Source organism: Aegilops tauschii, chromosome 1, assembly GCF_002575655.3.
Source record: "Aegilops tauschii subsp. strangulata cultivar AL8/78 chromosome 1, Aet v6.0, whole genome shotgun sequence".
Classification (NCBI taxonomy): domain Eukaryota; kingdom Viridiplantae; phylum Streptophyta; class Magnoliopsida; order Poales; family Poaceae; genus Aegilops; species Aegilops tauschii.
This window is the reverse complement of record NC_053035.3, coordinates 230,674,551-230,702,466: the sequence shown is the minus strand read 5'-3', so window position 1 is coordinate 230,702,466 and position 27,916 is coordinate 230,674,551. Positions and strand designations below refer to the sequence as shown.

Genomic DNA, 27,916 nt, shown 5'->3' with positions numbered 1-27,916 from the left:
AAGGAGTTGGTCACGGGATCATGCGTTACGGAGCGAGTAAAGAGACTTGCCGGTAACGAGATTGAACGAGGTATAGGGATACCGACGATCGAATCTCGGGCAAGTAACATAACGATGGACAAAGGGAATTGTATACGGGATTGATTGAATCCTCGACATCGTGGTTCGTCCGATGAGATCATCGTGGAACATGTGGGAGCCAACATGGGTATCCAGATCCTGCTGTTGGTTATTGGCCGGAGAGATGTCTCGGTCATGTCTACATGGTTCCCGAACCCGTAGGGTCTACACACTTAAGGTTCGGTGATGCTAGAGTTGTTATGGGAAATAGTATGTGGTTACCGAAGGTTGTTCGGAGTCCCGGATGAGATCCCGGACGTCACGAGGAGTTCCGGAATGGTCCGGAGGTGAAGATTTATATATGGGAAGTCCTCATATAGTCACCGGAAGTGTTCGGGGGTTTGCCGGTATTGTACCGGGACCACCGAAAGGGTTTCGGGGATCCACCGGGAGGGTCCACCTGCCCCGGAGGGCCCTATGGGCTGTATGTGGAGGGGAACCAGCCCCTAAGTGGGCTGGGTGCTAAACCCCCTAGGGCCCATGCGCCTAGGGTTGGGGGGGGGGGGGAAACCCTAAAGGGGGCGCCCCCTTGGCTTGGGGGGCAAGACTCCCCCCCTTGGCCGCCGCCCCCCTCTAGATCCATCTAGAGGGGGTCGGCCCCCTCTCCCTTGCCCCTATAAATAGAGGGGAGGTGGGAGGGCTGCCGCACCCTTCCCCTGGCGCAGCCCTCTCCCTCCCCAACACCTCCTCCTCCGCAGTAGTGCTTGGCGAAGCCCTGCAGGAGAACTGCAAGCTCCACCACCATGCCGTCGTGCTGCCGGAGCTCTCCCTCAACTTCTCCTCTCCCCTTGCTGGATCAAGAAGGAGGAGACGTCCCCGGGCTGTACGTGTGTTGAACGCGGAGGCACCGTTGTTCGATGCTCAGATCGTAATCGACCGCGATCTGAATCGCTGCGTGTACGACTCCACCAACCGCATTCTTGTAACGCTTCCGCATTGCGATCTTCAAGGGTATGAAGATACGCTCCCCTCTCTCTCGTTGCTAGTCTCTCCATAGATTGATCTTGGTGATGCGTAGATTTTTTTTTATTTCTGCAACGATCCCCAACACCAAAAGTATAGGAGATCAATCGTAGTCCTTTCGATAAGTAAGAGTGTCGAACCCAACGAGGAGCGGAAGGAAATGATAAGCGGTTTTCAGCAAGGTATTTTCTACAGGCACTGAAATTGTCAGTAACTGATAGTTTGATAGCAAGGTAATTTGTTACGAGCAAGTAATAGTAATGGTAACAAAGGTGCAGCAAGGTAGCCCAATCCTTTTTGTAGCAAATGACAGGCCGAAGAGGTCTCTTATAATAATCAAAGCGTTCTTGAGGACACAAGGGAATTTCATCCAGTCACTTTCATCATGTTTGTTTGATTCGCGTTCGTTACGTTGATAATTTGATATGTGGGTGGACCCGTGCTTGGGTGTTGTTCTTACTTGTACAAGCCTCCCACTTATGATTGCCCCCTCCCGCAAGCATCCACGACTACGAAAGAAGAATTAAGATAAACCTAACCATAGCATGAAACATATCGATCCAAATCAGTCCCTTACGGAAATAGCGCATAAACTAGGGTTTAAGCTTCTATCACTCTAGCAACCCATCGTCTAATAACTACTCCATAATGCTTTCCCTTAGGCCCAAAGATGGTGAAGTTTCATGTAGTCGACGTTCACATAACACCACTAAGGGAAACAACAACATACATATCATCAAAATACCGAACGAATACCAAATTCACATGATTACTTATGATAAGACTTCTCCCATGTCCTCAAGAACAAACGTAACTACTCACAAAATATATTTATGTTCAAGATCAGAGGGGTATTGAAGATCATAATGGATCTGAACATATGATCTTCCACCAAATAAACCAACAAGCATCAACTACAAGATGTAATCAACACTACTAGCAACCCACAGGTACCAATCTGAGGTTTTGAGACCAACATTGAATACAAAAGATGAACTAGGGTTTGAGATGAGATGGTGCTGGTGAATATGTTGATGAAGATTGATCCTCCCACGATGAGAGGATCGTTGGTGATGACGACGGCTTCGATTTCCCCCTCCCGGAGGGAAGTTTCCCCGGTGGAATTGCTCCGCCGGAGAGCAAAAGTGCTCCTGCCCAGGTTCCGCCTCGAGACGGCGACACTTTGTCCCGAAACCTTCCTCTTTATTTTTTCTAGGGCAAATGGGGTTATATACTAGAAGATGGGCACCAGAGGCCTACCAGGATCACCACAAGCCCTGGGGGCGCACCCCTCACGCTTGTGGCTGCCTGGTGGGTCCCCCTCTGGTACTTATTTATCCAATAATTTTAATATATTCAAAATAATTCTTCGTCAATTTTCAGCTCATTTGGAGATGTTCATAAAAATGCCTCCGGTATAGCCCCTTCCTGTCCAGAATTCCAGTTGCCGGCAATCTCCCTCTTTATGTGAAACTTGCAAAATAAGAGAGAAAATACATAAGAATTGTATCATAAAGTGAAATAACAGTCCATAATGCAATAAATATCGACATAAAAACATGATGCAAAATGGATCTATCATGTCCACCTGCAAAAATTATGCAACTTCGTTCTCAGATTACAGGTTTCAAGCATGAAGAACGTGAGCCACTAGCGCTAGCATGGGATAGAATGAAGGAAGCCATAAGAAACTGTCCTAACCATGGAATGGAGGAATGGTTAATCCTTCGTAAGTTTTATAATGGTTTACATCACATGTCAAAAACTATGCTTGATACAGTTGTAGAAGGAACAATCATGGGAAGGCCCATAGATGATGTCAACAAGCTACTCGATGACATGGAAGAGAACCGTGCCCAATGGCATGTTGAAAGAACTACCACCAAGTGGGTGAATGCAATTGAAGAAAATAATGCAAAGTTGACAACCAAGCTTGACGAACTCATCTCCGTAATGAAAGGTAAAGAAGAGGTAAACATAAATGCCATCACTAATGAAGAAGTTAGTGATGTGAATTTTATTGCTCGTAATAACTATAATCCCAATTGGGAAATAATGGGTATGCTCCTACACTTGCTTATACTGATAATGGTGGAGCATCCAATAATTTTAATGGAGCTAGCAATGGCAATAACAATATTAATACTCTAGAAGATACTCTGGAAAATTTCATTGCTAGTCAAACTGAACAGAATGAACACTTCATTTTTTTTTGAAGAATCATGATAAGTTACTTGGTCAATTGACCGGTAAGATTGTTAGACTAACAAATGATGTGCAGATGCTTGATGGAAGATCCAAGAATATGGAAGCACAAGTGGCTAAAATTGTAGAGAGCTAAACACTGATCCTAGCCGAGTTTGCAGATAAACCGAAACCTAACCCGGTTGAAGATGTCAAGATGGTAAGAAGCAATGCAGAGAAGACCGAAGAACTTGATACAAGCCATGTGCCGGAATATAATTATATTGTTGCAGACTTTGTAAAGATGATATCAATGAAGTACCCACCACCTGAGTTATCTAATAATGAGGCATATAATGTCTTTATTGATCACGTTGCAACCAAGGTACGTGAGCTAGATGATGAGAGAAAGAAGCTTTACAGTAAGTTACCAGCTAAGCAAGAAGATGCATTTGAGCCTACTATAGAGATTGAGATTGGTTTAAATAAGTTCAATGCTTTATGTGATCTTGGGGCTAGTGTCTCTACTATCCCGAGTCTGTTTATGATAGTCTCAATCTAGGCCCTTATGCTACTACTAAGATTAGATTGAATATGGCTAATTTCTACTTTTAGTCAGGCAGTAGGAATTAAGCATGGAGTTATAGTTAAAATAAATGATTGCCCTGTCATGATTGACCTTGTGATAGTTGATATGCCTGAAGATCCTATTGCTCATATAATTCTCGGTAGACCTTTTCTATGGACTATCAAAGCTGTGATAAATGTGTTTGAGGGGAATGTTAGATCTGACTTACTCGATAAAGATCCTTTGAGAGACATTTCCCCAGGAAAAAGAAGATGAAGACCTACACAGGAGAAGGCATTATTGTCAATGCCAGAAGTATAGTCTCGGTGTGTTTTGAACCACCATGATCACCACTATGGTTGAGGTAACTGACCGGAAAAGCGCTTTATGAGAGGCAAACCACGCGAATAAAGTAGACAAGTAAGTTTCATTTTTGTTTTAATAAAAGGAGTGTTGAAGTTCTAGATAAAGAAGTTGAGTTTGGCAGAGTTGTTCTAATGAAGGCTTTGCTATGTGGAATTTAAATTGTGTTGTATTGACGTTTGAATGCTTGGAAATATGCCTATGGATTGTGTTGGAACTAACCCCACATGAAAATGAAGAAAAAGAGAAGTTTCGGCAAAAACAACACAAAAGAGCGAGTCCCCGGCTTCTTCCTTGGCCGCCTAGCATCCCTGCTTTGCTATTGAAGATGCGCATGTCCTCCTCATCGAAAGCTCCAGACTCCGTCGCCGCTGCCCTAATCCATGGTGTCGCAGCCGAGCCTCTCCAGCCTCGCTGACCTCTCTATCGAGCTTCTAGCGAGCCTCTGGTGCTGCAAGACCTCTTTTCCCTCTACCTCGTGCTCTCCATCCTCTCCACAGCCAACGTCGCCGCTGTGCTCCGGCGCAGCTCCCACAAGTCAAATACCATTTTGACCACGTCCAAGTAAGCAAATCTCTTGACCAAACCTACCGAGGATGATTTCTAAACGGTATTGGATAGATCAGGGGGTTAAGAGAGCAGAAAAAATGATTAGAGGTTATGTGAACTAGACATTTTCTCTAGGTTAGTAAAATGGACTTTTTTTTGCCAAAGTTTGAGAGCAAACACACCTTTGTTTTCTTCTCTTTTAAGTTCATGCACGATCTTTGCTATTACGTATTAGTAGTTTAGAGAGAATAAGTCAAACAACCTTGTTTGCTTATATCAACATAGTTTTGATTGAAATATTGTTTATAATGGGTTCTTATTTTGTGTTGTGGCCTATCTTGTGAGAAAAGTTGCGTAGGATTATTAAAAAAATCATGTCATTTAGCTAGAATAACTCAAGACCGACTTGAGATTATTACAAGCTGAGCATGAGCCAGTTTTTATAGCTCGACCTTAAACTTCGCTCAGTTTGAGCTCATCGAATTTTAGTACAAATTTGATCGACAACTCGCTGGGACCTGATTTGTTTGAGAGATCTCCCATGCCGTGCTTATAGCGTTCATCAATACTGACGAACCTCACACACGTTGTAGATGGGCCATGACCTACGAGACCATTTGACCAATGATAGTTTGAACACTAACCATTGACTACCGACAATTGACCCATGACCATTGATTTTTGGAAAAGTTCACGAATTTGTTTTTTTCAGAAGGTTCAAATTTTTGAAAAGGTTCATCAATTCAACTTTTGATATAAATTTGATATTTTTCACAAATTTGGAAAAGGTCCTTAAATTTAAGAACAGTTCGGGATTCAGAAATAATTGTGGATTTAAAAAATGTTTGAATTTTTAAAAAGTTTTCATATTTTAAAAAATATTACTGAATTTCAAAAATACAAAGTTTGGAAAATAAACAAATAAATATATACCATATAAAAAATTGAACGAAAAAGAGAAAACCAAAAAACCTGAGAAAAACTCGTTCCCAAACAAACCTAAAGAAACAAACCCCAAAATTTTGGTGGGGTCCTAGAAGGTTCCAAAAACCGGTGCAAGGAGAGATGCTACTATGGGCCGACACACTTAAAAACCTAGTGAAGGGACGTGGACGCCCTGTGCAAAGTAAACAGTGCTACATGCACCGAATAGGAAATGCATTTGCAGCCCTAGGTAAGGGGAAATAAGAAGTGTTGATAAGACATAGCTTGATATGATTTCAACTCGAGAAACAAACTGATCTTGAGCCAACACTGGCTCGCTCAATTTTCACTCTATATATAATATAATAATTATAATAGATTTTTCACTATAAGTTTGCTGAGCTCGTTTACAGCCAAGGGGATTTTTTTTGAGTAATCATCCCAAGGGGAAATAAGAAGTGCTGATTAGACATGGCCTGATACGATTCCAGTCCAGTTCTATTGCTAATGGGCCTAAATCAACCTAAATGAGTACAGAAGAGAGCTTCCGAACAATGCGAAGCCCAACTAAGGCAATCACGATCTTGTGCGCCCATCGCAACACGAACGGCTGGCATCCGTCGTCCACGCCGAAACCCTAGCTACCCACGCGGCCGGTACCCATTATAAGAAGTTCCTCCCCTCGCGACGCCCCCAAACCCTACCCCTCCAGCCCTCGCGCCGCCGCACCACCAACCAGCGCCGTCGCCGCCGCCGCCGCCGGAGAAGGAGAGGGAGCAGCCGCAGCCATGGGTCGCGTCCGCACCAAGACCGTGAAGAAGACCTCCCGCCAGGTCATCGAGAAGTACTACTCTCGGATGACCCTCGACTTCCACACCAACAAGAAGGTGCTAGAGGAGGTCTCCATCCTCCAGTCGAAGCGCCTCCGCAACAAGGTGGCCGGCTTCACCACCCATCTGATGCGCCGCATCCAGCGCGGCCCCGTGCGCGGCATCTCCCTCAAGCTGCAGGAGGAGGAGCGTGAGCGCCGCATGGACTTCGTGCCGGAGAAGTCGGCGCTCGAGGTCGACGAGATCCGCGTCGACAAGGAGACCATGGACATGCTGGCGTTCCTCGGCATGGCTGACCTCCCCGGCGTCGAGCGCGCCCCCGAAACCACCTCTGCCGCCGCCCCCTACCGCCAGCCCTTCAACGGACCCCGCGGTGGCAACCGCGCCTAGGTTCCTCCGCATCGTCATCGTACCCCTATATTATGCTTTATGTCTTTTAGATCTGTTACTTGTGGCAAGTAATGTTTTGAACTCAAGGCTTAAGTTCGAGGTGTTTTGATCTGCGTATGGTGGACATGATCTGTTTATCTCACCGTTTATCTGAAGTGATTCGATATATTACTGTTGATCTTTGAAGTTTATGCTCGTTGCTCGATGATCGATTGATTTATGAGCTATCTACCTATTGTTAATTATATATATGTAATCACTGTCATGTTCGTCCAACACTTTGCAACGAATTGGTCTATGCAGGCCGATGATTCTGTCATAACATAGCAATAACGTTCAGTAGTGGTACATGTCTTCTAGGTTTGTGATAGGTTTAGTGCGTTGTACAATTGTTCCTATTGCTGTTTAGTGCTGCTATATAAAACCGTTGATTATTGCTTTTCTGATAAACACATATTTTGGTGTTTAAAGCAATTATGCTATGATAGTGTCTTTCAATTTAGGTAGGTTTACAGGATTGAACTAGATATGAGTTTCTTTGAACTGGCTTTTGGAAATTGGAACCAGTCCTGCACTGTGAGTATAGTTCCGCCCTGCAGTCAATTAGAGTGTAGCTCGTAGGCCAGGCTGGGCGTTCGTAGGTCTTCTGCTGTTTATTTGGTTGTGTTCATGTGAAAATCTTGTTTTCTTGTTCAACTCCTTAGCAAAATCGGCATTAATGACAGTGGGTTTCCTTTGTTACATTGCACTCTTGCTTGTTTCCCATCCCTGAAATATCTGCAGTGCATTGAGTAGAAACCGGTGATGTTGGTACTGAACTTTTGTGGTGTTTCTCCTCCCTGATTCAAGGGGATGCAAAAAGATTGTTGAATATCTGAATAGTTACGGTATGATACACTTTGTTGGTTGTCTGCACGGTTTGCCTGCTCCTTCTGCCGGGCCGCACTCCCGCCCGCCTGTTTATGCACTGGTGGTATGTATGTTGCTTGTACAATTTTTCTTATTTCTTGTTAGTACCATTGGGTTTTTGTTTGTATTGTCTTTGCTCTGAAATTCGATACAATTTAGGTAGGTGTCACAGGATTGAATTAGCTCCAGTTTGCTTGGTTATGTTGCGCTCTTGTTTGTTTCTGTCGTTGAGACCAATTTCTGCTCTGCATTGAGTAGGTATGTTTGTACTACACTGTTATGGGTGTTTCTAGGCCTTGCGATCTTCCCTGATTCGCCTTTCCTGATGGTCAGGGTTTCTCCTATGATCAAATACATAACACCGTTTTAATCCAATTTTGATATGACAAAATGTATCACCGGCCACACGTAGTGATAGTGCACGTGGGTCGTCTTCAGATCGGCACTCTTTCTGAGATTAAATCGATTATCAGCTCTGATCTAATGATTGGAGGGGGATTCCACAAACAACACGGAGCAAATCACACGAAACGCACTAATTGAACAAGATTCACACCAAGCATCCCTCAAATCACAAGCCAACATAAAAGATGCATCTAGATTCAAAACAATAAAGAAAATAAGAGTATTTCTTCCAACTCTCATTAGGAGTGCATGCTTCAATAAGTTCTAAGACAATCCCACTCAATTGTCACATTGGTGCACCCAATTTCTGGAAGGACGGTTAAGTTGCTTTTTTTTGCAGGATTGAAATGTGTTATTACTAATGCCTATCAAACTGATTATTGTCGTTAAGTTGCCTAATTGTTGTGCGAAGTGCCCCAATGCCTACTGTTGAATCGTTTTGACTTCTTCAGCCAGTCAGCCTAGCCTAGTGGACAGAATGCAAGGCAATTTGAGGTAATCAAGGAGCAATATTAAAGCAACTTTGAATTTTCCCGTGCTAATGCTTATTTCCTTTTCTTTTGCTTGCGGACTATTGGCAACTGGAGCTTAATTTTCTTTCTTCCATGAATACGCAAAAGCTTGCGTATCACTGCAACTAGAGCTTAAGCAAGCATCGATTTGGGAAGCTTAAATTCTTGCTAGCATACCTTATTTTTTCAAGGATACCCTAGAGAGGTGCATCAGTAACATAGAATAAGATCCAAGATGACTGGAACAAAGTCTTTCCGCATACAACGCTAAACCGAGAGGTTATCAACCACACCACCACAACAACAAACAACACACCACTCGTCTTGTTCAAACCCAAGCCATGAATGGCGACGAGGTAAAACACATAGCACGATGACCGCGTCACAAACCATAGCCAGACATCTTGGAAGCACGGCCAAATTGGACCAGGCTATCAACGCACCCTCCACCCATAGAGGCCCAAATCCTCATGTCCACAACATCAACCATATCATAGCAACATGTGGCCCCAAGCACCATAGCTGAGACAGGCGAAGCAACCTACACCAGCTCCCGCTCTGGCAGACACCATAGGCACCCAAGCGACGCCTCCAAGGTGGGGACGACACCGCAGCGCCGCCGCTGGCAAGCGGACCAGATCTATGGTTTCCCAGATCGGAGTACAACCAAGGACAAGACGATGCCTCCAAGGAGGAGATGGTTTCTGCAGGCGTTGCCTCTGTTCGTTTCCCGGCCATGGCTGTCAAAACAGCCGAGATCGGGCCTGTAGATGAGGGGAGAACAAACTGCTAGCTTGATAGACCCCCCATGGAAGAAGAGCTGTGCGCCATCATCGCCGAGGAGGCCAGATCTTGCGAACACATCCATGGTCGTCTCCACATCGGCTTGCACCACCGCCACCCCGGATTTGACCACTGCAGCAGAAGAGCCGCCCGCGTCACCGCCAACCTGCGTGACTGTCGCGATCGGGCGCCCGCCCAGAACCCTACCTATGCATCGCCAACCGCAAGGGAGAGAGTCCCATCGTCGTCGTCCGCCGCGCGGGGCTTTGCCAGGCAATTTCCTCCGACGACGATGAGGACGAGGGTGGGAGGGGAGTGCTAGCCTGACTGGGCGCGGGGGCCACCGCTCGAACGAGCGGCGCAGGGAAGGGGAAAATGGGATCCTTTGGCTATCCTAGCTAGCATTCATCTTGACTTCTACTCCCTCCATTCCGAGTTATTTGTCGCAGGTATGGATGTATCTAGACGTATTTTAGTTCTAGATACATCTATTTCTGCGACGAGTAATTTGAAATGGAGGGAGTACATCTTATTTGTTATTCCCTTCGTCCGAAAATACTTGTTGAAGAAATGGATGTATCTAGACATATTTTAGTCATAGATACATCCATTTTTATTCATTTCTCCGACAAGTATTTCCGGACGGAGGGAGTATTTCAAATGGACATGGAGTTGCCAATATATATCTATGCCATGCTGTATGACAACATATTTCAAAAGTTAGCTTTGGTGCTTGAGCTACATGGAGCTTGTTCTTTTGGAATATTCAAAGTGTTTCAGTGCTTCTAAAATTCTGAAAAATAATCCACAGTATCATACGGATATATATTGCATGCTTGCGAAAATTAATGACGAAATACATTGACATGGCGGGCTACATAAAAAAGACAACTCGCTGACATTGGAAGCATTTCTCTTTTTTTGTGTAGCTCACGAATCAATGTATTTTTAGGTGAAAGTTTATACATATGTAGTACACATTCATATTTCAATGTGGAATTTCTTTTAGAATTTTTTGAAACTTTGAAAAGCGATTTTGAATGTTTCGAAAAAAGGGCTCCATGTAGCCCGTTTTGTTTCTTCTGCGCCGACTTTCAAGCAAGGACAAAAGCAAGTAATATTGACAGTTTGTTAATTCCTAGTTGATTTTGGGGAGAGGATCATTAACGGAGTAGTTCTATTATGAGCCCGCACGGAAAACATTTGAGGCCAGGCTAGGTCCAGGGATTCTATTTTCTGTGAAGTGGGGAATACGGGTGCATGTGTATTCATATAGACGGTGTGCCAAAAATAAATCCGAAGATTGCTGCGAAGTCGCCCCAGGAGTCTTCCCCGCCGCCGCCGTCCAGCGGCTCCCCTCCGCCGGCGGCCTCGGTCGTCGGTGGTGAGGGGGTCGCCGGATCCACGCGTGTGGATCGTTTTCTCTCTCGTAGATTAGGATTTTTAGGCCGTTCATTGTCTTGGTTTCGGCGACGGCGATGGCGGCGTTGAATAAAGTTTCTTCGGGTCCTACTCCAACGAGGCGATCGGTCCTATGGTTGGGGATGGATTTGGAAATCAGTCTATTCAAGTAAAAATGGCGTGGCGGCGGCGACATCCTTGTGGCGGACCTGTATCCTCGGGCTCTGCCGTTACGACAACGTTTGCTCCAGCGCCGGCGCGGAGCTTGGGAGGTAGTCCAGGAGCGGATGCAGATTGTGGTCTGCATCGGCGACATCTGGAAGATGGTAGATCGTGTGCTGTGTTCGCGGTTCGTGGATGGCAGATGTGGTTTTCTCCTCCGGCGTTCTAGTCGTGTGGGGGTGCCAGATCTGGAGTTCGATGGCGTGTCCGGGGTGTTGCCCCGGTCTGATTCGTTTAACGGTAATGGTTTTGCCTTTGGTGAGCCACCTTGGAGGTCCGCAAAACTGCATATCAGCGATGGAGCCGTTACGAGCTCGGGTGTGAAGGTGATCCGTCATTTTTTCCTTTGATGACTGCTGTGGTGGTTCCAGAGGCAGGTGACGGGCTTTGGTGTCAAGTTCAGAGGTTTCTTCAATCTTGATTGTAATTTTACTTCTTGATTGTTGTCCTTTATGCAAATACTAGCTTTTTTGTTGTCTTTTCTATTTTGCAGATCGGTTAGGTGACTTGTACTATAATAATTATGATATAAATAAGACATGTATTATCATGTAAAAAAAATTGCTGCGAAGTCAAAATTAATACTCCCTCCATCCTAAAATAAATGTCTCAAGCTTAGTATAAATTTACATTAAAATTAGATAAAGTTGAGACACTTATTTTGAAACAGAGGAATTACATATATATAACAAGTAACCTACATTTAATATGAGAACTTGTTCTGCTCTGAAAAGTTTCTTGTAATATCAAAGGTGCTAAAAATAAATCTTAACAATACTTCACGAAAATGTTCGAGACATAACACGACTGATAGCAGACAAACATCTGGGATATTCATAGTTCTTTAAACCTGAAAAACGCGGGCCCTGAAGCAACCTAATTTAACACTTAAGCTGACGAGAGTCTTGGCACCAAATCAAACGAGGAACGCGCACTCCACGACGGTCAGTTGGCGGCGCCGTCCTTGGGCAGCGCGCCCATCCACGCCGGCGGCAGCATCCCAGTCTGCTCGTGCACCGTTGACAGAAGCGGCGGCAGCATCTTGTACACCCCGGCCACCTGCTGCAGGGCGCTGCCTCCAGCGGCCTCTTTGCCGGCATTCGCGGCGGCGCCGTCCGCGCCGGCGCCGTTGCTCCAGATGCTGATCTTGGGCTGCATGCCGTTGACTGCGCCGGCGTTGATGCTCGCCATCTCCGTGTACATGCCGCCGTCGATCATGAGGTAGTCCCTGAGGGCGTAGTAGTTGCCGCCCAGCGCCTGGAGCATGGACGCCGCGTACTCCGTCTTGGCCCTGCCCAGCAGGGCCAGGGACTCCGCCTCCTTCTGTTTGGCGTACAGCTTGGCGTCCTCGGCCATCTTCTGCTCGAAGAACTGCGCGTCGGCCTGCGCCTTGCGCGCCTCCGCCGTCCTCATCTGCTCGAACAGCGCCGCCTCCGCCGCCTTCTGCCTGCTGTAGAACAGCGCGTTTGATTCTTGAACCTACACGCAGAAATTGACACATGCATGCATGAGATCGATGAAACGTATCAAAGGTTTAAGCACATGCATACGTAGATACCTGTGTCTCGTACTGCACTGTGGCCTTGCTGAGCTGTTCGGCCTTGAGCTTCTCGGTCTGGCGCATGGCGTTCTTGCGCTCGACCTCCATCTGGAGCTCGGCCTCGCGGATGGCGACGGCCTTGGCCGCCTCAACCTCAGCCACCTTGGCCTGCTTGTCAAATCCGGCCTTCTTCATGGCAAGCTCGGCCTTGGCCGCCGCGATGTCGGCCTCCCTTGCATTCTCGAACACCTGCACCTCGGCCTTCACCTTGGCCTCCTCCTTGAGCCCCTGACCCTGCTGCCGCACCGACAGCACCTTGGTTTCAGCATCCACTTTGGCGGCGTTCTGCCGAGTCAGGCCCTCCCTCTCCTTGGCGCCCACCTCTCCCTTCATCCGGGCCTCGGCCACGTCCACCTTGGCCTGGTTCGCGGCATCCTGCTGCGTCTTCTGCCCGAGGTAGGAGAAGTACTCGTGCCCCGGCACATCCACCAGCTGCTTCACGTTGGCGTTGTAGATGACGAGTCCGAACTGATTAAGCTCCAGCTGCACCCTGTTGAAGACCTTCTCTTTGAAGGTCTTGGTCCCCTTGAAGATCTCCTCCATGGTGAGGTCGGCGGCGAGCACGCGGGTCTCGCCCTCGATGATCCCCTTGACGAGCTCGTGGACGTGGCTCCTCGACCTGTGCAGCGGGGCGATGAGCTTGGCGTAGAGGAGGAGCTGCGCCTCAAGGTCCCTCTTGTCTGACGCCTCTGCCCCGGTGGCGGTGATCTTGGGGCCGATGGTGAAGACGGCGGGGAGGATGAAGGGCAGCTTCTCGGCGCTCATGGCGTGCACCTCGAACTCGTAGTTGACCGGCGAGATGCTGAACTTCTTGCACTGCTGCCCCACGAAGACCCACGCCTTCTTGGCGAGCTTGACGTCGTCGATGCCCCAGCCGGTGATGGCCAGGTACTCCGACGCGTCCGCGACGCGGAAGGTCGCCATCTCCGACGATCTCTGGCTAGGTTCGTTGTGGGCGGAGAACCAGCGATTAGATTGGAAATCTCGCTCGCATGAACGAATGGGGTGGCGAGCCCTTCGGCCCTTATATACAGCAGGTAAGGTTGTTGCCCGATGATGGCGAGTACCGTTTAGTCTGTTACTAGAACGCGATCTCGGTCTAACTAACCTACTGAGTCGAAGGAGAGAGAGAGTCGCCAGACGAGCGAGGAGTACGCACTGCATGTCTGCATGCAATCCGGGAATTAACAACGGAAAAACTATATGTCCGGTAGTCTTCGCGCGCGATCTTATCTAGCGAACTGCTGGCGCAACACGTGATGCGAGCGGGACGATGGTCGACCACGACCAATGCTACACTTATGCTTTTTTTTTCTTTTGATTTTGAAGAATACCACACTTACGGATGGAGTTTATAGCTATTAAAGAATGACGCGATATCATTTGGTTGTTTTGCCCTTTTCAAGAACAAGCAAAATCAATGTTGCGCGAATCAATCTGTGGTTGGATGGTTAAAGGGACAGTGGTATCTCCAGCCCATCAGGGTTAAAGTTCTGGTGCTCCAATTATTTCTGAATTTATTTCAGGATTTCCGACGATACTTTTTCAGTGGGAGGAGACATTCCCGTCGAAGATAGACGCCTACACTTACGGGTAGGGCACGAAATGAGCAAAGGATCGACACCGCAACCACCCATCACAGTCAATGTTGTCTCTTAATGTCTACCTCCTTCGGACTAGCAAGCACCCATTGCTTGTGCTCGTCCACCGCTAAACATACAACTTTTGCACTGGTGAAGCCATACCATCGAACATTTTGGCGTTCCTTTCTAGCCCATTTGGTTTATCACAGAATGATACGATTTCATTTGATTCGTGGAACTCGTGACCTTGACCTTCGTGATCTTAGAACACCTTTGTGGTTCGAAACCTCCATCAACATGGAGTAGAATAGCGCCAACTATTTGAATCACAGGAAAAAATATCCACCGAGCCAACCGATGTTTGTATTTCTCTTACTCTACTCAGACCTCTACTTTTGTAAGTATTTACTTTTCACCGCTATACTCTATATTAGACTTACATGTGTAGGGTGCTTTGCAAACTACCATAGAAAAGCTTGAAATTGCCCATAAAGATAAAAATTTGGAAAAGAATCTCCTTTATTGCTTGTAGCCTATTCACCCCCCCCCCCCCATCGTACATTGTACTAAACGATCCCACAATTTGGCATGTCTACAAATAAGTTTTGGTTGGCTCTTAAGGTATTTAAAAGGCTCGTGATTGGAAAGAAATGACAAATTCCTATGGTCAAATTTGATGATGCCAAACTTGCAAACATGAACCAAAGCATATAACTCTTTCACATAAATGAGATAAATTAGTTGAGCACCATAGAATTTTCTCACTGAAGTAAGCTATATGTCAAAGCCCTTGCATAAGAACACCGCCAATACCGTTTGAAGTAGCATCACATTCAATCTCAAAGGTTTCGTTGAAATCCGGTAAAACAAGTAATGGAGCATTAAGTTGCCCTTAAGATCTAGAAAAGCACTTTCTTGTGATTGACCCGAAACAAAAGCCACACCTTTCTTCGAAAGCACATGCACATGTGAAGCAATGGTACTATAAATCATTAACAAAAAGGCAATAAAAACCGACTAACCCAAGAAAACTATGCCTTGAGTCACATTAGTGGGTTAGGGCAAAGTTATAATAGTATCAACTTTATCAATTTCAATGTCATTTGATCAAACAAAATACTCAAGAACACAAGTTTATTGATGCAAAAATGTGCACTTCTCAAAATTATCATATAGTATCTCATTTCAAACAAGTTTCAAAATTTGAGAAACATGTGCAAGATGGTCACCTAGAGATTTCCTATAAACAAGGATGTTATCATAGTAAACCACAAATTTACCAACCAAATGTCTAAGCACATGGTTCATCAAACGCATAAAAGTACTTGGTGAATTAGATAAGCTAAATGTCATAAGAAGCCACTTACGTTGTGCTGATGTGCGTGCAATCCGAGTAGCTCAGGGGTGGAGGCCAATGCCGCAAGAGTTAACCTAGGTATCATACGAGTCCTACATGCTGGTAGTCGGCGCATGTCTACCTGGTTGCTTGGAAGAGGCAGGGAGCTCAGTTTGGGGTGGCGGGCGGGATATTCACATCGACAAGAGACAAACAAGAAAGTTGAGTTGGTGGAAAGGAAGAAAAATAGATGAGGTGGCATGTTTTAGGAAAGACACCCAAAGGGCATCTTATTTCTAGTAATTTTCAAGAAAATAGAAGCTAATACAACCGAAAAGACAAAACGGCACAAAATGGCCAGTAAAAAATGGAACTACACTGTGAGCTATACTAGTTATCTTTTCCTATGATTGTATGTCGCCTACCGGAGCTTGAAAATTGAATTGAACCAATGGCAGAGGGAAGAGACACGTGAAAATTCCCTCGTCATACTAGGTTTTGAATACAACAATAGCCACTCAGTCACTAGAACCAAGGTCTAGTAATCGCATAAGAGACATCAATTTGGGCATCACCCAGGCAACGCAGGCTTACAATCCTTCAGCGTCAGGCCAGAAGGTTGGAGAAACCGAATCATGCCACAAAACAATTTTTTTAAAAGAAGTTGAAGTCACCGCACCAAGAGCCAGCCAAATGCTTCCCTTAACTGACACACCAACTACGAAGATACAAGGAGAAACTTATCTAGAAACAATTACCAATACTAGCCCTTCAACGGCTTCAGGTTGGACACGTCGAGGTAGGTGAGGTGACCCACTCCTCTGGCCCACCACCCAGGCTGTCGGGCAAGGAAAGGAGGGTGACCTAGGCAGTAGCGTGGAGATCTTAGAGTATCTACAGCAAGGCGCCTCAAACCCGCCTCATTCGCCCGGGTGGGCCGCCCGACCACTGTCCCGTTGCGAAATTTCAACCCAGACGGGCTCCTTAAATGGGCCTCAAACGCCCGGGCTGACCGGCACCCCTCATATTCAGCACAAATATGGGGCGGATATGGGGGCGCCCGGGCACGCCAGCCACGTTGGACCCGACAGCCCGACCCCGCCGCAAATTGCACCAAATCCACCAGACCCTTCCTCCTCCTCCCGCCGCCCATCCAACCTTTCCCACGCCCGAACCCTCGCCATCCTCCACCCTTGCTCTCAATCCTCACCAACAGTCCTGATCCAACGCTGGAGATGTCGTACAACCCGTCCCAGACCGCCGCTGCAGAGATGCAGTCCGCCTCATCCGTCGGCGTCCCTTCGTCAGCTCCAACTTGCAAGGCGGAGAACGTCGCCTGAAAGTTGCGGCGACGCCGGCAGCGAGAGAGGGAGGCGGCGGTGGTGTCATAGGGAGGTTCGGACATGATGGAGCAGTTGTCTCCTCCGCCGCGCCCGGAACCCCGCACCCCTTCCATCCGAGCGCCGACGCGGATTACGTCGTCCGACCCCGTTGGGACAGAGGAGGATTCGACGACCGGCTGGGCCATTCCGGAGAGCTTTTCGCCCATGCAGATGTCGGTGGTCGATGTATGTGAGTCGCTGTAGCTCGCTCGGGTGCGGATGAGAACGGGCAGCGGCAACGCCCGGGCTGCCCTCGACATGTTCGACGGAATGACCAAACAAGAGTCGGCATGCTTTCTTTGCTCCCGTCCAATCAGATTTATGCATAGACAACTAGTTCATTTCGCACATGATGAATGCTTGCAAACCATAATCATGTAGGAGGCGTTCGACAAACATGATCAATGACAATGAAGATCCGACCAAAGTGGGGTATGAATTGGAGGCCACCACCGCATTTGAAGTTGGGACAACATCCGATCCCAATCCGAGCAAGAAGAAGAAGACCAAGACGACGAAGGCAAGAGGTCCGGGACTCTCAAGATTTAAGGACATCTTGTTGGTCAAAGCTTGGTTGGCCACAACGATGGATCCAATATGCGGCACCGAGCAAAAGGGGAACAAGTATTGGGAGAAATTTGGAAGGAGTATGTGGAGCCGCATCCTATCGTGATCACCCGCAATGTGGCATCTCTACAACATTGTTGGGGGATCATTCAAGGGGAAGTGAACAAGCACGTCGGCTACTACTCTCAAGTGACCAAACGCCCTCAAAGTGGGACGGGAGTGGCAACTCACGTAAGCTCAATTGCTTCATCTTGTCGACATTTGCATATGCTTCTTGTGTTGGAATTCTCGTGCTCATACATATGTTGTTTACTGGACGGCGGCGGCGGCCACTTGTATCACGAGGTGGAGAAGAAGTCGTTTGCTTTTAGCCATTGTTGGATCATATTGAATGGCAAGCCGAAGTGAAACCAACTTGTGGCCGATCTCAAGTCCAGCAAGAAGATGAATGATGGCTCAAGCTCCAACCAATCAATTGTTGCCGTCACGAATGGAAAAGCCACCATATGCCAAAGGATAACCGCCAAGTCATGGGAAACAAGTGGGAGAAGGCACATGGCTCGATGGCGCCGCGGCTACAAAAATGTCGTCCACATGGACGGGCATTTTTTCGGCGAGGGAGAACAAGAAGGTGGAGAGGTACAAGCTCATGTTGAATGCGCAAAAGGAGAGGATGAAGTGGGACCGGAAGAGGGCGGAGAGAAAGCTCGAAATTGAGAGGGAGAAGATCGAGTTGGAGAAGCAAGAGGCGGCGATCAAATGGGAACTCAAGAAGGCCAAGACATTTGGCAACATAGAGCTTGAAAAGGAGAGGTTGCAATTCGCACGGAATGTGGAGGATGCAGGGATTATGTTAGCAGACGAAACCCTCTTGGATGAGCATGCGAAGAAGTAGCTTGCGGACAAGAAGGAGATCAACGACCGCAGGGAGTACGAGGCGGCGAGGGCGGCTGCGGCCCGGATGGAGGCGGAGGAGGCAGCCCGGATGCAGGCGGAGCAGGACGCATTCCGCTCGGAGCAGGCGCCCGGCCAATGTATGGTTTGTTGAACTATGATTTGCTTTGCTTTGTTTTTAACTGTTGAATTCGGACAATTTATATTGTATGATCGACGTGCATGGATTTAAGGAAATTTGAGGCGTATAGGAGGGCAGATTTGAAGGGAATTTGAGGCGTATAGGAGGGCAGATTTGGCAAGTCCACCTGTAAATGCTCTTAGGTGGCGGATAGGAGAACAGTTATCCTCCTTCAAAATAGAAAGTCCCAAAACGTTAGTGGAAACGCAAGGAATTCAACGACGTAGACATGATTCACTGGGACAAAACCAGTGAACCATGGATACAGAGTGTTTTAGATGATTTTATGAGTTTGAGGAGCATTTTCAAACAAAACTGAAGTTTCGAGGTTGTAATACGAACTCCAGAACAAGTTCAGGGCATAATGTGGACTTATCTCACAGATATAGTCGACATGATCAATTCCAATAGAACACCAGGATACGACCATTTAGCATATGTAAGTTCTACATGGCACACAAAGCAGCCACATACGAATAAAATTACATGATACTTATGCTCTAGTACAACACCTTGTTACATGATTCCACACAGAGGGTATATCCATGTCAGTTTTTTTATGATCATTGTTTCCATAATCACAGAATACACCAAAAGGCCAAACAAAGATTAAACCACTGGCGAACGCATCACGAGTCCACAACCGCCACGGTTTCAATCACTTGTTACTTCTCCATTATTCTTTGGTCCTTGCTGACTTTTTTGCCCCTAAGTTTCAGTGTTACATGAGCAACAAGAGAATCACACAAGGTTGAAATGGGCGCCTAGTCCAAATACAGCTAAAGAAGGAAAAGTATGAAGAAACAGTTTGCTTTCTAAAATAAAATAAAATGTGTGGTATTTTACACAAGGCACTATGAAAAGATTTGTTGGATCACTGTCTCTGCATTTCCGCTATACTGAATGAGTAGTTGGATGGCGTCCGCCCTTGGCAAAGCAAGGAATTCCTGCCAACAGGAGATAAGGCTAAGCGATTAATTGATGAATCATATATGGAACTGGTGGGAAGATGGTAGTACTGACAGAGCTTGTTCGCAGTGCACATATCATTTTCGTCTTAGAAGTACATGCATAAGCATATATATTCTATAAATATAAAGTACAAAATTCAACATCATTATCCACTCTAAATCTATTCAACGTTAAACAGACAATTTGAATGAACTTCTTTTGTCTGGATAAGTTATTTAAAGGATATGAACCACAAATACCACCTCTGTTCCAAATTATATGACCTTTGAAAAAGCATGCGTCAAACTCAAACCTCTCCATCTTTAACTGACTAGTACAAAAATCTTTGGGTAAGTTAGGTGCAAACGGTACCATTAAAGTTGTCATTGTAAATAGTTATTAGTTACACACTATTTTTTGTGATCTTTTACCTCCATCTTCATACAAAAAGTAGTGGTCAATGGTCAAAGCTGCATACTAAAAACCGTGCACTGTAAAAAACGTAAGATATTTGAACTGAGGGATTTACTGGTAAGGGTGTCCATGTGTAACACCAAGCCACAAAACTCAAATTCGTTGAGATCCATCAATTTAATTTGCCCTCAGAATGTGATTTCTCCTTTAGCCAAGTGTTTTATAATATCCAACTTAGGTCAACCTCATTGACGTCACCTTTCCTACAGCCTCTTTCGCTGTAAGTTTAAGCATAATTAACTATTGTTAATTGCTTCGTCTCCTGCTGCTACTGCATTAAGTAACTTGTCCAATGCAAACTAGGGGTGTTTGCCTTTAAAGAGAAGTAACAGTAAGATTGAGAATATGAATTGTATATGTTGCCACCCATTGGGGAAGCCATTAGCAGAAGTGCAATCAGTTAGAAATGTGGAGATAACATTGGAATGTACAAAGGGTAAATGGGTCTTCCACACCCAACATAATCTTTGACTAACGGTCACTGATGGCATGAAAGGCACCAATTTCAATGGCACACGAGTGATAACAAGTAATTCCGTGGCTTATCATGAAAGGAGTTAATCAGCAGCAAATAACAAAAGCTTTTAAGATATATACCACTTACCATAACTTTGAGTATAGCGCTTTCATCGCAGACAACTTCCGATGACTCCTGAGGGCTACTACCTTCATCCAGCACCTTGCCACTTGAGCATGTTGTGATCTGAGAAGATCCATTTCCACATTCATCTGTAAGAACCTTGGACATAGTGCGACTCACAGGTGGATCAATCTCTTTTAGAGAATCAATCTTCAAAAAATGATCAAAACGGTCCTTGCACATCTGAAGCTTAAACCATTCGGTGTGTGTATGAAGTGTTGTCCTGACTATCTTCATCAGTTGAGGTTCTTCAATACCAAGCCTCCTGCTTATCGCAAGCTACAGAAGAGAAGATGTCATGATACCATCCAAATTCACACTAAATAAACACGACGGAACACGGCCCCGATTCCTTCACTTTGATTTCAGTCTGCAGGACAGTTTTGCCTTGTACTGCTGCTACTAACCAACCACAGAAGGAGTGATGGTGTCTTCTATCATGAACATAGGAGATATGGCAAATTGCAGTCTAATACCACAAGTACACAACAGATATTGAAAATGCAGACCAATTACACTGATAGGTGAGACTTCGTATCGACTTGCAACATATAAACATCAAATATACCTGCAGAGAACTTGCAAGAACAGGCAACGATACTGCTTTTGTGAGTACATCCTCATTGAGTTGAATCAGTGTTACCAAAGTTTCCTTCAAAGGCTTCAGTAAAGCTTGGTTACTGGCAGCAAGAGGTCCCAGGTGAGCAGATGCAACCTTGAGAGCAGCTACATGATCTCCAGCAGCTACTAGCTTAAGAAATTCAACCTGAAATGGTAGATTCAAAATGTGTAAGGTTCTTCCTTCCTACCTACAAGGCCTGCAGAATAACGTGATTGCAATGTTGGGCTCACACCTGTTTTAGCTGAAACAGAAGAATAGGGTTTTGCGAAAAGAAATCAGGATCTATGCTGTTTATTTCATCCACAACTTTGGAAGCCATTCCTTTGCGTGTGAGGTCCCTCATCTCTAAAATAACCTCATACTTCTGATCTTGCATATTCCTAGTATCAGACAAACCAGTATCTAACACAGAGTCCTAAAACAGGGAAATTATTATGAATAAACTTTTGAAAAATTTAGTGTAACGCAAAACAATGATTTGAAACAAAGCTTACATGTTCTCCTATTACAACATCTTCGTCCATGTCAAAGGCAGGAGACAAGGTATCACGATTTGCATCAACTGGAGTCTCAAAAGCATAATTAAGATCATCTGCTCGACCTCTCCATCTCTTTCGCCTTCCCTGCCCTGATTTACTGCTTCTAACCCTGCGTAATCTCTTCGACCAGGAATCATGATGGGTAATATCACTGGTGCAACAACCGTCATCCTGCTTGCCAGCCGATTCACAATCAAGCTGTGCTTCATTGTTGGCTCCTTGATTATTTATGAAACTAACATCAATGTTTTGACTGCACTGCATGTCAGCAGTTCCTACAAAATATCCAAAAGATGATTCTCTTTAGTACTACACAGGAGTAAATAAATGTAATAATTCTACGAGTCAACTAAGCAATAGAGAGCACTATATGGAAGTACGTATTTGAAGCCATAAAATTGTCAAGTAGGCTCAACTACAGGTTCAGTCATTTACCAGGAAGGGCATGAGAACAGCCTTGAACAATTCCCCTGTATATACAGTACTCATGTACAAGTTTATCCAGAAGTGACAGGTCCATCTTCATTCGGCACAGTTCGTTCTGGAATTTTACAGAGTAAACTTACATTACAGATACTATATATTCAGGAAGGCATAAGGAACTATTGCCGAATAATAAATACAAACAAAGAACTAGCCTGCTGTGGCTAGGGCTGTCAATTCAGCTCGTTCTCGTCAAACAGTTCAAACTCGATTTGGAATGGGCAATACCATCCACGTATGGCCTGGGGCGTCCACGATTTCCTAAAGCCCAAGTCCACAAGAAGCTACGCCTAACAAGGAGCACAGAATCATATGATCCATCATTTATTGCTTGCTAAAAACAGGATGGTCAGTACCTTTTTAGTATGACCTTGGCTGCTGTACAATGGTGAGGCTGGATGACTCGGCTATAAGAGAATGAAGGCCTGAGGCACTGGAACTGGAAATCTATGCCTAGCGCACCGGCACAACTGCTAAGAAAAAAATAAGTAATATTCTTTTTGGTGGTTTAGCTGAGCCCCAATGAGGCGAGCTCAAGCTGTTTCGAACTTTCAGTGAGTCAAGCTTGAGCTGTTCTGTAGGCTCAATGGACTGAGCTAGAGCCTGATATTTGGCTCAAAGCTTAAATCAAGACCGGGTCAAGCCAGGGTATATTTACAGCCCCAGATGTTACGTGTTAACAAGCAATTAAGCACACATCAGTAGCTTTTGCCTTTTACCCTACAACAAAAACCTTTTAACTTTTCACCCAATCTCTAATCTCTCTGACCCCCCACCACACATCACAGCACAACCCATGCTGTGGCTTGCCGCTTCTTCAATGGGTGCACTCATGCCTTCCTATCCTTTTGCAACTTCATCCAGCTAGTTAGAGCCTCCTCCTATTTGGCTGTGGCAACTCGAGCCATCTTTGCTGGCAAATTTGGGTGCCTATGAGGATTAGAGCTACTGATTTTTTAGCTAATAACTATGGGATCTCAATTTTATCTTCCAAGATCAGCTGTTCCATTTGCTTGCTTAGATGCTAATTTCTGAAGCTTGTGACCCCATCAACAAACAATTAATTTGCTTGCTTATGAAATTAGTCCATGCTAGCTAGGGCTCCTTGCCTGCAGCATGCGTGCAACTGCAACCATGCTCAAGGAAATGCCCAAACAGACAAATCATTGTCTTGGTGTGGGGTGGAATGCAGCGGTTTTGGTGGCAGGCAGGATGTAGACGAGTGAGAGATTTTAGCACAGCATCACAAATCCTCAATCAAAGGCGTCATGGTGTGTTGTTGGTCCCTCAGCAACTCGTCCTCTGACGGCGGTTCCACACAATAGAGCTCATGAGAGACAACAGAGAATGGAGTCCTCACATGCTCCATTCTGCCCGTGGCCTCGCCTCAGCTGAAGCTGCATGGAAGAGGTTGCCAGAAGCACCCATGCTAGGAAAGAGAGGTCAAAAGTGGAAAAGAGGAACACCAGAGGAAGAATGGGAAGAGAGTAGCTAGTAGACAAAAGCAGTGATGTGACTGCCAACATGGGACAAGTGAACATTTTGATAGTTGAAGGTACCAAAAAAAAAACTAATGGAATAGCATAGGTGGGAAAAGTGAACAGTTTTGATAGTTGGGGGGGGGGGGGGGGGGGGACGATTTTCTTTTAGAAGTAGCTGTTTTGTGGACTTTATCTTAAATATATATATCCAGCCAATAAAAATAGTGCTTTGATTGACAACCCATTTGAAGGAGTAACAAACTCACTAAAGGTGCAGCTTTTACACATGCAAGAAAATCCAAAACATTTTTATCCCTTTGACAGGTATTTGAAATGGAAGTGGTAACACAGATATCCATATTCATAGCTAAATAATTTTATACTCAATTTATTTGGTAATAAGACCTGAAATGCTTGATACAAATCTCCTTTTGCAAACTTCAAGCTGTCGATAGCGCCTTGTCTTGTCAACTCAACCGCATGTGCTAGGGCTTGAACATCAACCTAAGAGTTGATTATTAAAAGCTGGCATATGGAGCATAGTACAGTATAATTAACAGTTACCAAGAAGAGCTTGCCTCGTCAAATGGTGGTGCTTCTACTGAACATTCCTGGGTAACTGCAGGCGGATCACGGTCCTCGAAGAGTAGCCGCTCAGTTAGATCAGATATAGGTGATGAAACTCCTTGGCGCGAGCAGAATACTTTGTGAATGCTTTACAAAATGTTGTAAGATTGTCAGACGATGAGGCAGTAGCCTAGCAACCCATGTTAGGCAAGAAGAGGATGTAACATATGATGTACCTTATTAAGTATCTTAAGGACATTGAGAGAATAGGATCATAAGCTTGTAAATGAGCTCTTAATATGGATGATAGCAACCCAGCAAGTTCAAATCTCCTCTTTATAGACCACTGTCGAGCAAAGAATTCCAACAGGAAGAAATATGTCATATATCAAAAAGTAACAGCTTGCACATAGTGCAATAAAGCTGAAGATGTAAAATAGCATTCTCCCATCAGAAAATAGAGGTTCCACAAAGTAACAAACATAGCAATTAATAGCATGAGTAGGTCAATCTTAAAGACACTCTAGTTATACACAGAAAACTGTCCATGAACCAAAAGCAGTCAAAAGCTATCTGGATAAGTAAATACTCCCTCCGTCCCAAAATAAGTGTCTCAACCTTAGTACAACTTTGTACTAAAGTTAGTATAAAATTGAGACACTTATTTTGGGACGGAGGGAGTAATTCAGAATCCTTACTTTACATTGACAGTTAAAGCTTTCTTTCCCCTCAAGTCTAGTAACAGCGAAAAAGGACCTCTAAATCGCTACTTAAAGAACTAGATATACTCAAAACAGAAATGATGAGAAAATCTAAGCTAGCTTGTAATTATTCCTAAAAAAGTGTATATGGACGGTTAGGATTGTGCATACCTCATTGACGACTGGGGAAGATTGATCATCTTGGTCATATATCAAAACCAGCAGTATATGTTTGAATTCCTCGTACGCTTCCTTTGGAACATACCAACACACCAATATTCATTATGCAAAATCCAAACGAACACAATGAATATGAATGACAAAAAATACAGATGACTATATCCGAATATGTAGGAACTTGACGATAGTAAAGTAAAAAAAACATATCACAGGATAATTCACATTGATGATATGACATATCAGTTAGGCTACAATACATGCCTCCTCAATGCAGGCAGTGGACACCGGACACAACAATAGTTAGGGCCGACAGGAGCAACAGCAAGCTGAGATGTAGCATCTGGTACACAGCAATTCATAGACATTTGAAGTAGTCTGTTAATAAATTAGCCTAGCACAGACACGCAAGCAATGACATGCTTCCCGTAGTGTCATTGTATGTCAGGTCATTAGCATACATCCTCTGCCTGATGGATTTCTACCCCTAATTCACAACAGCTCATTACTGGAAGGACGCCAGGATACCCTCTACTTTTTTAGTATTTGTGTTCAACATGCGAGTGTCTAATAGATCTCTCATTTGCCCTCCCGGGCTGGAAAAGGAAAGAACTGGAAATTGTGTTCTCAAATAGGAACATGGCATAGTGCACGGGCCTCTAGTAATTCAATTCTATTTTCAGTGCTTGTATGAAAACATAAGTACAGCTTTACGGAGGAATTTAGTGAAAGTAATAAAAAAAAGAGTTTGCTGCAGCATCTTATTCCGATATATTTGCTCAAAGAAATCCTATAAGATACCAAATGCTGCAAACTTGCTACCGAAGTCCTACGTTCCAGACAAGGTTCGCGCAAAATTCATGTGATCCAACCGGACACATGCAGACTAGTATACCCAACCGGAAATCAAGGCAGTGCAATAATCAATCATTCAAGGGCGCTTGAGGCGAGAGGAAGGGAGTCGATGCAGCACTCACAGGGTAGGCGTCGAGAGCACAGGGTGCGAGAGCTGTGCGGAGACAGTCGAGCGCCGCCTCCCTGTCTACCTCCGTACCCCGCCTCACCAGCTCCACGAATCTCTGCACAACCACACAATTGACATCCTGCCTGCGTGCCGGAAAACATAAACCGAGAGAGAGAGAGAGAGAGAGAGAGAGAGAGAGAGAGAGAGAGAGAGAGTTTAGGTACCTGCTTGTGTAGGTGAAAGAGGAGGCGGTGGTCGAGTAGCGCGGCAGGGGCGTGAGCTCGGAGGAGCGCGAGGGCGGCGTCGACGTCGCCGGCCTCGAGCGCGCGACGGGCCCGGCGGATGAGGATGCGCGAGCAGTAGGACGAGGAGGTCGAGGTGGATGGGGATGAGGAGGTGGCGGTGGTGGTGGAGGAGGATGGGGATGAGGGCGGCGATGGGGAGGCGGGAGGGGCGATGAGGCGATCGGATCTGACGAAGTCGAGCACGAGAGCGTCGAGCGAGTCCCAGTTCACCGGCGAAGGGGGCAGCGGGTCCATCGCCGGCGAGGAGATGGCGGTGGCGTGGGGCTAAGGGGGAACGGGTGGGATTGGGAAGTTGAGATGATGAAGTCGGTGGAAGGTAGCAGGGTCGGGTGCCTACGTGTAACGAAAACGAACTGTGATAGGTTTTCTTTTCTTTTCTTCTTCTTATTAATCGATGACAATCGAGGTGTCATGAGTTGATACGAGTCCCGGGTCTAGAATAAGGAAGCCACAATAATCATAGGTAGAGAAGAAAATGCAATAATAAGAGAGCCAATATGTAGTTCAATGGTTAGAAGGTCATCTGTATCTATACCCAAAAGAACATATTTAATTACTCTCGGATATTAGATCATGTCAATCTAATAGTCTAAATTGCTCCATCGATGAGCACTCCTCATGTTTAGCATGCAATTAATATCATATCAAATATTAACGTCTGTGTTAATTAAATAATTAATATGTATCTGATGTCCACCTAATATCAGTGTGCAATTAATTTTCTCACTAATATCAACGTGCATCGCACGTACGCATTTACTAGTAGGGTCAAGTATCAGGTTCGATATCTTGTGTGTTTCAGTAAAAGGGAATATTATTTTTAGTGGGATGCAATGTTTCCCTCCATAGCAAGGTGCATTTGGTGTCTTCCATCAAATCTCCGGCTGTGGGATGGCACACAAGCATTGGTCAACCAACCCAAGCCATAGATCGTGTGTGGCCACACGTCCTCTCGCGTCTCTCTCCTGTTCACCCTGCACCCCCCCTCCTGCTCGCACGTCCTCGCCGCACCCCATGATGCGGCATCGGCGGTGTCGTCACAACACTATTGTTGAACAAGCCTTGGATGTTGTTTGTTTGCGCTTCCATCTTCACGTGTAAGTAGTCTTTCGTGGGAGCTTTAGATTCACACATCTTGTAGCGCCTGTCGAGCAAGAGATTATGAATGCGCTCATGCAATATGGTATTGGTGTCGTTCATGACTCTTTGAAGGTCGAAGTGGTGAGCCTCGGAGACGTAGTAATGTGCATCTTCGTTGCCGCCATAGACCGGACGAGATGTACCTTTATCCATAGTGACACTCGAGCAAGGTGTGACTAGAAAAAGAAATGAATAATATCAAAGTC

General features: G+C 45.5%; 3 protein-coding genes across 3 annotated transcripts; 1 reads left to right on the top strand and 2 right to left on the bottom strand.

Moving 5' to 3' along the window:
- Positions 1 to 6,354: 6,354 nt before the first annotated feature.
- Positions 6,355 to 7,077, top strand: LOC109744271 (small ribosomal subunit protein eS17x). The gene has a single exon (XM_020303374.4). The coding sequence runs from the start codon at positions 6,460 to 6,462 to the stop codon at positions 6,889 to 6,891; it is 432 nt and encodes a 143-aa protein (XP_020158963.1). The 5' UTR covers positions 6,355 to 6,459; the 3' UTR covers positions 6,892 to 7,077.
- Positions 7,078 to 12,068: 4,991 nt separating this feature from the next.
- On the bottom strand, positions 12,069 to 13,647 carry LOC109744272 (flotillin-like protein 2). Its single transcript, XM_020303375.2, has 2 exons — positions 12,682 to 13,647; positions 12,069 to 12,602 (listed from the first exon to the last, which is right to left on the bottom strand). The coding sequence occupies exons 1-2, from the start codon at positions 13,645 to 13,647 to the stop codon at positions 12,069 to 12,071; spliced, it is 1,500 nt and encodes a 499-aa protein (XP_020158964.1).
- Positions 13,648 to 19,068: 5,421 nt separating this feature from the next.
- LOC109744270 (uncharacterized) lies at positions 19,069 to 26,931 on the bottom strand. Its single transcript, XM_073511356.1, has 12 exons — positions 26,490 to 26,931; positions 26,279 to 26,380; positions 25,296 to 25,376; positions 24,660 to 24,769; positions 24,435 to 24,570; positions 24,262 to 24,360; positions 22,328 to 22,433; positions 21,848 to 22,167; positions 21,586 to 21,768; positions 21,300 to 21,497; positions 20,696 to 21,010; positions 19,069 to 19,613 (listed from the first exon to the last, which is right to left on the bottom strand). Exons 1-12 carry the CDS (start codon positions 26,802 to 26,804, stop codon positions 19,521 to 19,523), a joined length of 2,058 nt encoding a protein of 685 aa, XP_073367457.1. The 5' UTR covers positions 26,805 to 26,931; the 3' UTR covers positions 19,069 to 19,520.
- Between the last annotated feature and the right edge of the window lie 985 nt (positions 26,932 to 27,916).

Coding starts and splice junctions, on each gene's coding strand:
- LOC109744271 (XM_020303374.4), top strand. CDS start 6,460: ATGGGTCGCGTCCGCACCAAGACCGTGAAGAAGACCTCCCGCCAGGTC.
- LOC109744270 (XM_073511356.1), bottom strand. CDS start 26,804: ATGGACCCGCTGCCCCCTTCGCCGGTGAACTGGGACTCGCTCGACGCT. Junction 26,381..26,489: donor TCTTTCACCTACACAAGCAG/GTACCTAAACTC, acceptor GTGGTTGTGCAG/AGATTCGTGGAGCTGGTGAG. Junction 22,434..24,261: donor ATTTGTATCAAGCATTTCAG/GTCTTATTACCA, acceptor GTAAAATTCCAG/AACGAACTGTGCCGAATGAA.
- LOC109744272 (XM_020303375.2), bottom strand. CDS start 13,647: ATGGCGACCTTCCGCGTCGCGGACGCGTCGGAGTACCTGGCCATCACC. Junction 12,603..12,681: donor CAGTGCAGTACGAGACACAG/GTATCTACGTAT, acceptor TTCTGCGTGTAG/GTTCAAGAATCAAACGCGCT.